At 39.7% G+C, this 12197-nt stretch overlaps 1 protein-coding gene across 2 annotated transcripts in view; it reads left to right on the top strand.

The window, feature by feature from the left end:
• Nucleotides 1-12197, top strand: part of HECTD4 (HECT domain E3 ubiquitin protein ligase 4) — a 269419-nt gene that overhangs the window by 137746 nt on the left and 119476 nt on the right. For both annotated transcript variants that reach the window (XM_077462034.1, XM_077462033.1), the window contains exons 24-28: nucleotides 1293-1456; nucleotides 1776-2009; nucleotides 4734-4926; nucleotides 5128-5232; nucleotides 5344-5432. In XM_077462034.1, the coding sequence (XP_077318160.1) occupies nucleotides 1293-1456; nucleotides 1776-2009; nucleotides 4734-4926; nucleotides 5128-5232; nucleotides 5344-5432 (785 nt within the window). The remainder of the gene's footprint in view (nucleotides 1-1292; nucleotides 1457-1775; nucleotides 2010-4733; nucleotides 4927-5127; nucleotides 5233-5343; nucleotides 5433-12197) is intronic.

The raw sequence follows: 12197 nt of genomic DNA, 5'->3' as shown, positions 1-12197 counted from the left end.
GTAGTTCTTTGGATGAAATGGTTGGTTTCTAAAATCTATAAAAAGCCTTCACAGACTTTTTTTTTATGTGGTAGTTGTTAAGGGCCTACTTTAGGGTTGGATATAAGTATATGTAAGTACAATAATTAAACCTTTGTACTGAGTTCCAACAAAGAATAAAAAAAGGTATCCTTATTTTATTTAACAAATGTATCATGTTCAATACTTGGCAAAGTAAATTGTATTCAGTTAGAGCTTTTTTGAGGGGTTAGATTAGATATTTGGTGTTCAGTACTCCAAGTGTCCAGAAGAAAAGCACAATACCTTTCTGAGATACTTTATTTTCTGTTAAAGCTGATATTCCTTTGTGCAGGAAAAGCCATTCTACAACAGTCATTAACAGGTTCTGGAATTTTATTGGCTTTTGAAGTTTTACCTGCTAGCTTTAAAGGGACACCATAAGTTTTAAAGTGACTCATTTGTGAGAGTCTGAAAAGTATAGAGTTAAAGTGATTCTAAAGGTATTTTTTTTTGTTAAACCTGTTATACTTACATGCTCTGAGCAGTGGTTTTGCACAATACAGCCCTGATCCTCCTCTTTTGGAGTCCCCCGCCAGCGATCCTGGCTCAACTATGGTTTACTATTGTGCACTATAGGAGGTCCAGACATCCAATACTCGTAGAAGATTTGGATTCTGATGATTTTTCCATTAGCGTGATTGTGAAGGCAGTGGGGCAAGTTTTAACTTGCTTTCACAAATGTAAAATGGTTTTGCACCGAGCAGCCGCAATCCTCGTCTTGTCGTATCCCCCACTGCTGCTCTTTTCCCCTCCCCCTTGCCGAGTGCCCCCATACCAACCTTCTTGCTCTGGGGGCACGTTTGCATGCTCTTTTCCGACCTGGCTCTGTGTCTCCACCAGGCAGAGTGCGTTTGGCCCTATTTCCTCACCACTGGCTATGATTGACAGCAGGGAGAGCTAATGACTCCAGCTGCTATGTCTGAGCCAATAAGGACTGACAGAGCCGAGAGAGACTCTGCTCTTGGGCACATCGCTGGATCGAGTTAGAGTCCAGCTAAATTTTTTGGTGGAGGAGAAACTGCTTGCATTCGTTTTTTTTCACCTTAATGCAGAGAATGCATTAGGTTAAAAAAAAAAACCTTCTGCCTTTAGAACTATTTAAGAAAAAAAAAGTGGGTTTTTAAGTAAAAATTTACTTCTGTAACACTAGCTTTCTTGTTGCCAAAAATAAATATACCATTCTTTTGAACCGAATACTAGTTTGTAATGCAGTTAAGTTATTTATTTTACAGGAATCATCGGAAGATGTATCTGGCGGGTTACCATTTTTGGTGGACCTAGCGCTAGGATTATCTGTGTTAGCTTGTTCCATGCTCCGTATACTCTACAATGGACCAGAGATCACTAAAGAAGAGTTGACCTGCCATGATCTTCTAAGGTCAAAACTTTTACAGAGGTAATGGCCATTTAGCAAATCGCTCTTCAAATTTTTTCAATCTGTCATTTGTTTTATTTCCTAGCACAGTTTATTCTAAGCCTATGATTAATTTCCCTGTTTATACAGAATATAAATAAAGTTACGCAGTGCAGCATTTGGCAAATGTCGTGTTGTAGATTAGTGTTAGCAATGGCTTTGCTCACTGTGTGAGGGGTAATTTTTTTCTGTTCTGTTTCCAAAATGTGGTTATACTTCTATAACCTAAAATGTATAATTATGCTTTGTTATTGCATCTGCTGTGTAACTGTATTATCACAATGCCTTTTCTATCTTTAAGGTGTCAGTGGCAGGTAGAAGCTAATGGTGCATTATCACCAGCCCTCACCCCAAGTCCATCTCCTCTGCCGCTTACGATAGATGAAGACAGAGAGTTTACATATCCCTCTGACATACTTATGCCACCAGCAGGAAACTACTTTGAGCTGCCCAGAATCAGGCTACCTCCAGGAATTATGATTAAACTGAGGGAAATAGCAGGCCGTGCCAGACCTCAGTTCAGGCCAAGTATAAAGTAAGATTCATTTTGCAGTATTTTTGTTTTTTCTTTGTCACACCACTATTCCTATTAAAAAATCTGAAACTCCCATTTATGTCGTCTGTGAGAAACTTTCCTATATTCTAACCGAAACCAAAACTTTTTTGTTTTGGATAAAGTAGAGAAGGATTAGAGCCTGTAATGTTTTTATTGCTGTCTGTGTTGCTATTAGGTTTTTCTCACTTTGTGTCTTTACACGAAGAAATGTAACATCTCTGAAGCAAAAAATAATTTTTAGTAAAGTGGAAAGGGGTTAGAATGTTTTTTTTTTTTTTGTTTTTTTTTTACTTTCTGTGCCTTCCTGTAATGTCTTTTTTTTTTTTGTATTGGCATCACAGGAACCTAACTGAAATTTTAACACTTCACCACTTTATTCAAAACTACTACGGAAAATATTTTGGCTGGAGTTAGGCTTTAAAGATTAATTTCAGGCATCGTCATGTTATACATGGTTACATTGGTTCAGCGTGGACCTGTATAACTTTGTATATGACATGATCAGAGTATTTAACCGTGAGGCTACTTTAGTGCAAATAATGTACAAATATATGAAAATAGATTGCTGCTGACACCAACCAAGTGTTCACATCTTCAATTTTACGTAAAAATATATGTTTAAAACAATACAGCCATGCAATATGACAAATGATCTGTTAACGTGTGTGTGCATTTAAAAAAATAAAATTACTAATAGTGCTTCAAAATAAATATATATATTTTTTTTATTTATTTATTTTTTCCTTTTTTTAAATGCACTAGGGCACGAATGCTAGTTCTATACATATATTTTTGTATATGGACATGCCTGGCTGGTGCCGCTGGAAATGACTGAAGTAGACACTGCTACTCCAGTGATCTCCACTTCCAGGTCCAGTGCGGAGTGGCTGCTTTCCTGCATTGCGAACACAGGAAGTTGGCTGCTCAGCAAGGGCACCATTCAAGCATTGCTTTGCATTATCTGAATGATTTCAAAGTATTCTCTGATTAGACGAGGTGGAGAGGTAATGCAGTGACATCACACACTCTTCACCTTGTCCTATCGGAGGACACTTTGCATTCAGAAAATTCAAGGCATTCTGTGATTGGTGCCGATGCTAAGGTCTACAAGGTATATATATATATTTCTGCAGATGCAAGTTTCTATCTGAAAGTGGCTCCTTAATGCCCCAGGTTACCCTTTTGAACTGTGTTTAGATGTTTTCCAGGTTTTTGTTATCATCAGGCTCTGTCCCTCAATGCACAATATGCCTTCAGCTTTTTATGCGCTTAGTGTCTCTCTCCTGTAGGCAGCAATACCCTAGGGTTGCTGATTATCATCAAACTGTGTCTCTCAATGAAGTACAAAAATCCTATATCTTTCAAAAGGAACAGGCTAGAACCCCCTGTCCACTTCTTATTTTTGTCTTTGTTCCTGAAATCCAACACATCCCCATGTAGCTGCAGAAACCAAATTTGTTCTATTTCTTCCCCCGCTGTCACGAGTATTGTCAGTTTCTGGGAGAACAATGATGATATCTATGGAGTACAGAACCCCTTGGCTGACATTTTTGGCAATATCTTGTGCAGATTTTGCACAGAGCAGCCCTGATCCTCCTCTTCTAGGGTCCCACGCCGCAGCTCCTAGCTCCTCCCTCCTGCTAGGTGTCCCCACAGCAAGCAGCTTGCTGTGGGGGCACCCAAGCAGGCTCACTTGAATGCTTTAAGGTAAAAAACATTGTCACTTTACAACCGCTTTAAGAATAGATTAAAGAAAACTAAAATGAATAGTGTGTGAATTCTATGTTCTTCTGAAGGAAAAGGTCTATGCGGTGGTTGACCTGACATGGTTCCTCCCTGTGTACCCACTCGTTATATTTTAACATCTACCTGGGAATATATATTGCTCATACCGCACTTTTTATTTATTTATTGTGTTACACTCTTTAATTTTCCTCCTTCCATTTTTGAAATTTGATATGTGCCTATTCACTATGATAGTTTCTAACTTCCACCTCCTGATTACCTACCTTGGTCATGTGGATGCTGTTATCCTTGTTGATGGAGGATACTATTGTTGGGATTGTTGTGTTTAGTTTTGCTGTGTTTTTTTTTTGAGCCAGGGAATGCCCAAAGGCTCCGTTTTGTAGAGTTTGTTTCTAAAAATAATGAAAACCACTTTGAAAAAAAAAATAGATTGAACCAAGTAGAACAGATGATGCCAACTCAAATTTAGTATTTTAAAACCTAACCTAACTACACCACTTCTTTCTTCTCAGTGATCTCTAACTGGTTACTGACACTGCACATTGCGAATATTATAAAATAACTCTTAGTCTTGTCCAATTTTGTGATTGAAGTGGCATTTAGTGTCATTTATGTGCATTGATCCTAGGCGTGGAATTAATAATATATATAATAATTGATAATAGGTGTAGAAGTTGATCTCTCCAGCAGCTCCTTAACAGGAGTGAAACAGCAGAACTCACGGAAGGTTTCCATTGTGTCCTATTCTATGTATCTACTGTAGGACAGTCGGTCAGGGCTATTTGCAGGCATGATGACCATGATGAGGTCATGTGATCAGATTCATATGACAGAATGAGAAGTGACAAGGAAATAATATATCTGGGATATTTTGAGAACTGAAAATTCTTGCATTTTACTATTCTCTCTAGAGTAGTTATGTGATGTTGTCTTTTTTTTTTTTTTTTTTTTTTTTAGGGAAGTTATCCAACCAGATGTGATGGAGGAAATGGTGGTATCCTGTGTCATTAAGCACCTGAATTTGGTTGATGGCCTTCAGTCTTTGATAAACTATCAATACAGGGAGGAACATCTAGAAGAATATGACTTGCTGTGTAAAATAATGGGAGAAACGTTTAAGAAACTGAACGCTATGGAAAGACAGTTACAGGTAACATTGCAGTAATAGCTATTGCTCTCTATATTATGTGAAGATGTGAAATCCGTTTCATTCTTGGATTGCCAACCCTCTCACCCTCCCCCCTTCTCAGCAGTCATTATGTAACCGCGCTATATATACATTTACATCTTTGAAAAATGTCTGATGTTAAACTATGTGCGCTTATTGTGTGATCTGCATTGATCTATTTAGAGTGTTGCTGAGCTGGAACAGAAGTGGCAGAATGAAGTGGAAGATGCTTTAAATGGGAAACTAGAGAACAATGCTCCATTTTTCTATGACTATCATTATAATGAGGTATAGAAAACCCTAGGATATGTTATGATTTCTGAATATTTCCCTGAGCTATAGTTCTGCATTCAGTTGCAGCTGTCTTTTAAATACTTTATCTGTATTTTTAACACACAGAGCAAAATGAAAGAATTAGAACTCTTATGTTCAATGAAGGAAATACTTTTTGATGGAAGTGATCCTGAGAATATGGTTTTAGCTCTCAGGTGGGTACAATTTACATTTCTCTTTTTATCATTTTTCCAACTCATTTTAACTCTTGTTATTGATAGGATAATGATCTTTGAATTTATGCAGCAAGGGGACACTGACAGTTTAACTGAGGCTGCTGAGGACTTTTCTCCACCAAAGTTTTATGGAATTGGCTCTTTGGCATCTCGCCATATGCTGGCTTCGGTGGTCTCATTGAGTGAGGCAGTGTGTGCTAGTCTCTGCCTAGATACACCTTGGATACATCTAGTTCTGCATAGATCCACACATTCCATTATGCACATGAAAGAAGGCCATATCTAGAAAGCCTTTTCTCTATTCTTGATCAAGCCAGTTGGGCATTTTGTTTGATGTTTGTCTTGGCTACAAGAGGTTAGTCATGAATCCAGAACAGCTGGACTTTTCTCACTGTGGACCTGGCAATTCTCACACTAAATAATCTATTGATTGTTGTTTTTGGGGGAATTCCCTCCTTTAAGGGATTAAAGAGGAAGTAAACTCTCCCACTCTGATGCTTCTTTTCATTTAGTCCATTATAATAAGTCATTATCAGACTATAGCCACTGTAATCCAGCCCAAATTGCATATTACTTACTGTTTAACCACTTCCCGACCAGCGCACGACTATGTACGTCGACAGCATGGCACGGGCAGGCATATTGGCGTACATGTACGTCCAATATTCGTTGCCGCCGTGCCATCGGGAGCGCGCCGCCGGCGGCGCGCTCCCGCGCTGGTCGGGACCCCCGTGAGTCCGGTCGCGGGACCCGTGAACTCGATCGCCGCGGGCATCCCCGCGATCGCCTCACGGAGCGGCCGAATGGAGGAAATGCTGTATAAACAACATTTTCCCATTCTGCCTAGCAACTAGTGACGCTGATCTCTGCTCCATGTGATTGGAGCAGAGATCAGTGTACACTAAATGAAAGCCCAACCCCCCCACAGTTAGTAACACACCCCTAGGAACACTTAACCCCTACACTGCCACCCACTGGTTAACCCTTTCACTGCCAGTGTCATTTACACAGGAATCACTGCATTTATATAGCAGTGATTACTGTATAAATGACAATGGTCCCAAAAATGTGTCAAAAATGTCCGATGGGTCCCCGACAATGTCGCAGTCACAATAAAAATCGCAGATCGCCGCCATTACTAGTAAAAAAAAAAATAATAAAAAATTATTAATAAAAATGCTATAAAACTATCCCTATTTTGTAAACGCTATAACTTTTGCGCAAACCAATCAATAATCGCTTATTGCGATTTTTTTTACCAAAAATATGTAGAAGAATACGTATCGGCCTAAATTGAGGGAAAAAAATGTTTTTTTATATATTTTTGGGGGATATTTATTATAACAAAAAGTAAAAAATAATGCGTTTTTTTCAAAATTGTCGTTCTATTTTTGTTTATAGCGCAAAAAATAAAAACCGCAGGGGTGATCAAATACCACCAAAAGAAAGCTCTATTTGTGGGAAAAAAAGGACGTCAATTTTGTTTGGGAGCCACGTCGCACGACCGCGCAATTGTCAGTTAAAGCGACGCAGTGCCGAATCGCAAAAAGTGGTCTGGTCTTTGACCAGCAAATTGGTCCGGTCTGAAAGTGGTTAAAGAAACTTTAAAAAACTTGTTTCCAGGGGTTAGGCAGTGCCATCTTAAGTATTGTTTTCTGAGTCCACAGTGGAGTGTATTTCCGCCCTTACATTGAGCACTTCCTGTACTGTTAACCAAGCCTCCTTGTCAATCCAAAGTTTCTATGGCAACCCTGCTTCCCTGTTCATAGCTTACTTCTTTAGTTCATAGTATTTACTTGTGTCAATGTCCAATGTTTCCCTTTGTCAGACTTATCAGCTTCATCTGATAAGACTGCAGTAATGGGCAAGTTTAGACTGTATGTCATGTCACATGGTCACATGGTGTGTAGGAGGAAGCTCTGAGTGATTAGCAGAGTTCAGTGTTGTGCCGTAGGAAGTCCTGATAACAAATAGATAAGACATAGAGAGTGTGCCTTAAATCAGGGGAGATCTGGGCATGCTCAGTGACTTCATTCTACAAAACAACAAGGATTACTAAGCAAGTAAGGAGATATCTACAAGCAGTGTTCATTATTGTTTTTTATGCTGCTTTACATGGGACAAAATTGTGGGGGAGGGTTTACAACCACCTTAAGTTGATGTTTGGCGATTTACAAGATTACAGCTCTTGCCTTCGGCCCTACTGTTTTGCATAGACACCATGGAGAGTGTGATTAGCCAATATTCCAGAATGGCCTTACTATACAGTGCCTTGCGAAAAGTATCCGGCCCCCTTGAACTTTTCAACCTTTTGCCACATTTCAGGCTTCAAACATAAAGATATAAAAATTTTATTTTTTGTGAAGAATCACCAACAAGTGGGACACAATTGTGAAGTGGAACGAAATCTATTGAATTTTTGAAACTTTTTTAACTAATAAAAAAAATGAAAAGTGGGGCGTGCAAAATTATTCGGCCCCCTTGCGTTAATACTTTGTAGAGCCACTTTTTGCTGTGATTACAGCTGCAAGTCGCTTGGGGTATGTCTCTATCAGTTTTGCACATTGAGAGACTGAAATTCTTGCCCATTCTTCCTTGCAAAACAGCTCGCGCTCAGTGAGGTTGGATGGAGAGCGTTTGTGAACAGCAGTTTTCAGCTCTTTCCACAGATTCTCGATTGGATTCAGGTCTGGACTTTGACTTGGCCATTCTAACACCTGGATACGTTTATTTGTGAACCATTCCTTTGTAGATTTTGCTGTATGTTTGGGATCATTGTCTTGTTGGAAGATAAATCTCTGTCCCAGTTTCAGGTCTTTTGCAGACTCCAACAGGTTTTCATCCAGAATGGTCCTGTATTTGGCTGCATCCATCTTCCCCTCAATTTTAACCATCTTCCCTGTCCCTGGTGAAGAAAAGCAGGCCCAAACCATGATGCTGCCACCACCATGTTTGACAGTGGGGATGGTGTGTTGAGGGTGATGAGTTGTGTTGCTTTTACGCCAAACATATCGTTTTGCATTGTGGGCAAAAAGTTTGATTTTGGTTTCATCTGACCAGAGCACCTTCTTCCACATGTTTGGTGTGTCTCCCAGGTGGCTTGTGGCAAACTTTAGACGAGACTTTTTATGGATATCTTTGAGAAATGGCTTTCTTCTTGCCACTCTTTCATAAAGGCCAGATTTGTGCAGTGTACGACTGATTGTTGTCCTATGGATAGACTCTCCCACCTCAGCTGTAGTTCTCTGCAGTTCATCCAGAGTGATCATGGGCCTCTTGGCTGCATCTTTGATCAGTCTTCTCCTTGTCTGAGCTGAAAGTTTAGAGGGACGGCCAGGTCTTGGTAGATTTGCAGTGGTCTGATACTCCTTCCATTTCAAAATGATTGCTTGCACAGTGCTCCTTGAGATGTTTAAAGCTTGGGAAATCTTTTTGTATCCAAATCCGGCTTTAAACTTCTCCACAACAGTATTACGGACCTGCCTGGTGTGTTCCTTGGTCTTCATGATGCTCTCTGCGCTTTCAACAGAACCCTGAAACTATTACAGAGCAGGTGCATTTATACAGAGACTTGATTACACACAGGTGGATTCTATTTATCACCATCAGTCATTTAGGACAACATTGGATCATTCAGAGATCCTCGCTGAACTTCTGGAGTGAGTTTGCTGCACTGAAAGTAAAGGGGCCGAATAATTTTGCACGCACCACTTTTCAGTTTTTTTATTTGCTAAAAAAGTTTAAAATATCCAATAGGTTTCGTTCCACTTCACAATCGTGTCCCACTTGTTGGTGATTCTTCACAAAAAATTCAAATTTTATATCTTTGTTTGAAGCCTGAAATGTGGCAAAAGTTTGAAAAGTTCCAGGGGGCCGAATACTTTCGCAAGGCACTGTATGTGCAGAGCTTTATGGCTTAAATCTTGGTCTGCTGCTTGGGAAAGGTGCCTTTTTGCTTACCCCAGTTATGGAGAGAAGTGGGTTTCTATGTCACTATTTACTATCACTTCTCCATTATCCTTTTCTACCTTACCTGTTTTCCCCTCCATGCATTGTGATCTACTACAGATCCATCCTTTTGTGGCAGACCCTTCACCTCCTAGCCCACCACAAACCTGCTCAGAAGCTGCATTATCTGTTAATGTTTGCACCCACCCTTGGAGGGGGGGGGGGTGGGATCCACTGACATTTGCTCCAGCTTGAGCAGAGGCTTCTCAACCCTTGATTTTGTTTTGTTTTTCAGAATGCACAAAGGGTCCCTTTTTCTGTTTTCTACTACTACTTATACTTGCTGTGTCCCTATACCTCCTTGCAGCTTTACAGTCACATGGGGGGAATAAAACTCAAAGAAAAGGGATGGCCGCTAAATAAATCACATAAATAAACTAGGCAATCATAAATCATGTGTCACTACTAAAAAATAATATACGTGAAGAAAGGAAAAGCAAGCAATGAATAAACACACAATATAAACTATCTAGTCATTTTAAGAGACTCCACAATAGTTGATGACAAAGTCCAAATGTAAAAATAGTAAAAGCCAATTTGAATAATAAAGTGCCATGATCCAGTGATGTTTGAAACAGAAATGCAATAAGGTGCTCAATCCAAAACCAATCCACCACCTTGTTCAATGGCCATTCACATTAAGGTAGAAAATAATGAGCTTCAATAAGGTGATAAGGGCCCATGAGAAAGTGACATGACGCAACGTGTCGGGACAAGTAGGGTGACATCACCTCCGGTCACCAGAAGCTCGGATTTGTGTATGCTGTATGGATTTGTGACCCCTCGGTTACTGCCGCCTTAACGCTATTTTAGATGTAAGTTAATACTTTGTTTTTAATATATTGTTTTGGTATACTACACCATGAGGATCTGTATTTCTGTTCCATGTGTGGGCCGAGTACCATCTGTCAGTTGGATGACATTCCACTCTTAATGATTTACCACCTTATTGAAGCGCATTATTTTCTACCTTAAGGTGAGCGGCCATTGCACAAGGTGGTGGGTTGGTTTTGGATTGAGCACCTTAATTCAGGGCTCGACAAAACCCGAGTGCCAGGTCGCATTGGCGACTAGAATTAGCGACCTGGCACCTGGGGCAGCACAGCTGGGGGTATCCTGTCTCCGTGGACCCCCCCGGCTTGATTGCGTAGGGCCGCGCCGCCGGCGGCCGGTAATTGAGCCTCCGGCTTCGAGGTCTTCTGTGATCCTATTCCCTTCTGTGATCCTATTCCTTCTGGAATCTGGTGCCCTCTTGTGGTGGCCGTTGGAATTACAACCAGCAATGCTAATGGAGATATCTCCTTCCATTTACTTAGAACACCTAAACACACACACACACACTTTTTTTTTTTTTTTTATTCTAACACCCTAGAGAGTAAAATGGTGGTCGTTGCAATAATGTCTGTCACACCATATTTGCACAGCGGACTTACAAGCGCACTTTTTTGGGGGGAAAATAATTTATTTAATAAAAAAAAATAAGACAACAGTAAAGTCAGCCCAATTTTTTTTTATATTGTGAAAGATAATGTTACGCCGAGTAAATTGATACCCAACATGTCATGCTTCAAAATTGCGCCCGCTCGTGGAATGGCGACAAACTTTTACCCTTTAAAATCTCCATAGGCGACGTTAAAAAAATTCTACAGGTTGCACGTTTTGAGTTACAGAGAAGGTCTGGGGCTAGAATTATTGCTCTTACTCTACCGATCGCAGCGATACCTCACATGTGTGGTTTGAACATTGCTTTCATATATGCGTTCGCTTCTGCACGCAAGCTTGGCGGGACAGGGCGCATTTTAAAAAAATATTTTTTTTTTTATTTATTTTAACTTTTGTTTTTACTTTTTTCTCTGTTCTTTTAAAAAAAAAATGTGTCACTTTTATTCCTATTACAAGGAATGTAAAAATCCCTTGTAATAGAAAAAAGCATGACAGGTCCTCTTATATATAAGATCTGGGGTCAGAGAGACCTCACATCTCATATTTACACTTAAATGCAATTTAAAAAAAAATCGTCATTTGAAAAAAAATAAAACAAATAAAATGTCCCTCTAAGAGCTATGGGCAATGACTTGTAGACAGGTGGGGGGCTGGGCGGCTATCTTCCCCTCACTCGTCTCCATGTCAGGCCAGGGACAGGTCCAGATCGCCGTCACGGACCTGGCTCCTAACTTTTTTAGCTGGATCCTAGATTCCAAGCAAATTTGTCAACCCCTGCCTTATTTGCATTACTTCAAACATCACTGAATCACAGCACTTTATTGTTCGAACTGGTTTTCTCTATTTTTACATTTGGACTTTGTCATTATCAACTATTGTGGAGTCCCTTAAAGCGACTAGATTGTTTATATTGGTTGTTTCTATAGTTTTCCGCTGCTTACTTTTCCTTTCTTCACATATAATATTTTTTAATAGTGACACATGATTTATGATTGCATAGTTTGTTTGTGATTTATTTACTCCAGAGATTCAGCACCATCCTTTTTTCTTTTGCGTTTTATTTGCATTATATGTAGGGACATTAAAGGGATTCGGCAGCTTTATCTATCACATTTGTAACTATATATCTTTTTCACATTTCTATCTGGTCACCCACCTGATAGCGCATCAGTAACTCCTCTTTCCTTAGTCACATGGGGTGGTCCTCTTCATCATTTTTTTTTTCTTTTTCTTTTTCTTTCTTTTTTGGAAGTTTCAAGGACTTTTAGGGGGCTCCTTGTCAGTTTTAAGAAA

Source organism: Lithobates pipiens, unplaced genomic scaffold (genome assembly GCF_037356315.1).
Source record: "Lithobates pipiens isolate NorthernLeopardFrog02 unplaced genomic scaffold, aLitPip1_a1.2 Scaffold_3, whole genome shotgun sequence".
NCBI lineage: Eukaryota > Metazoa > Chordata > Amphibia > Anura > Ranidae > Lithobates > Lithobates pipiens.
The sequence above is the reverse complement of the archived record's forward strand: the minus strand, read 5'-3'. Positions and strand labels throughout refer to the sequence as shown.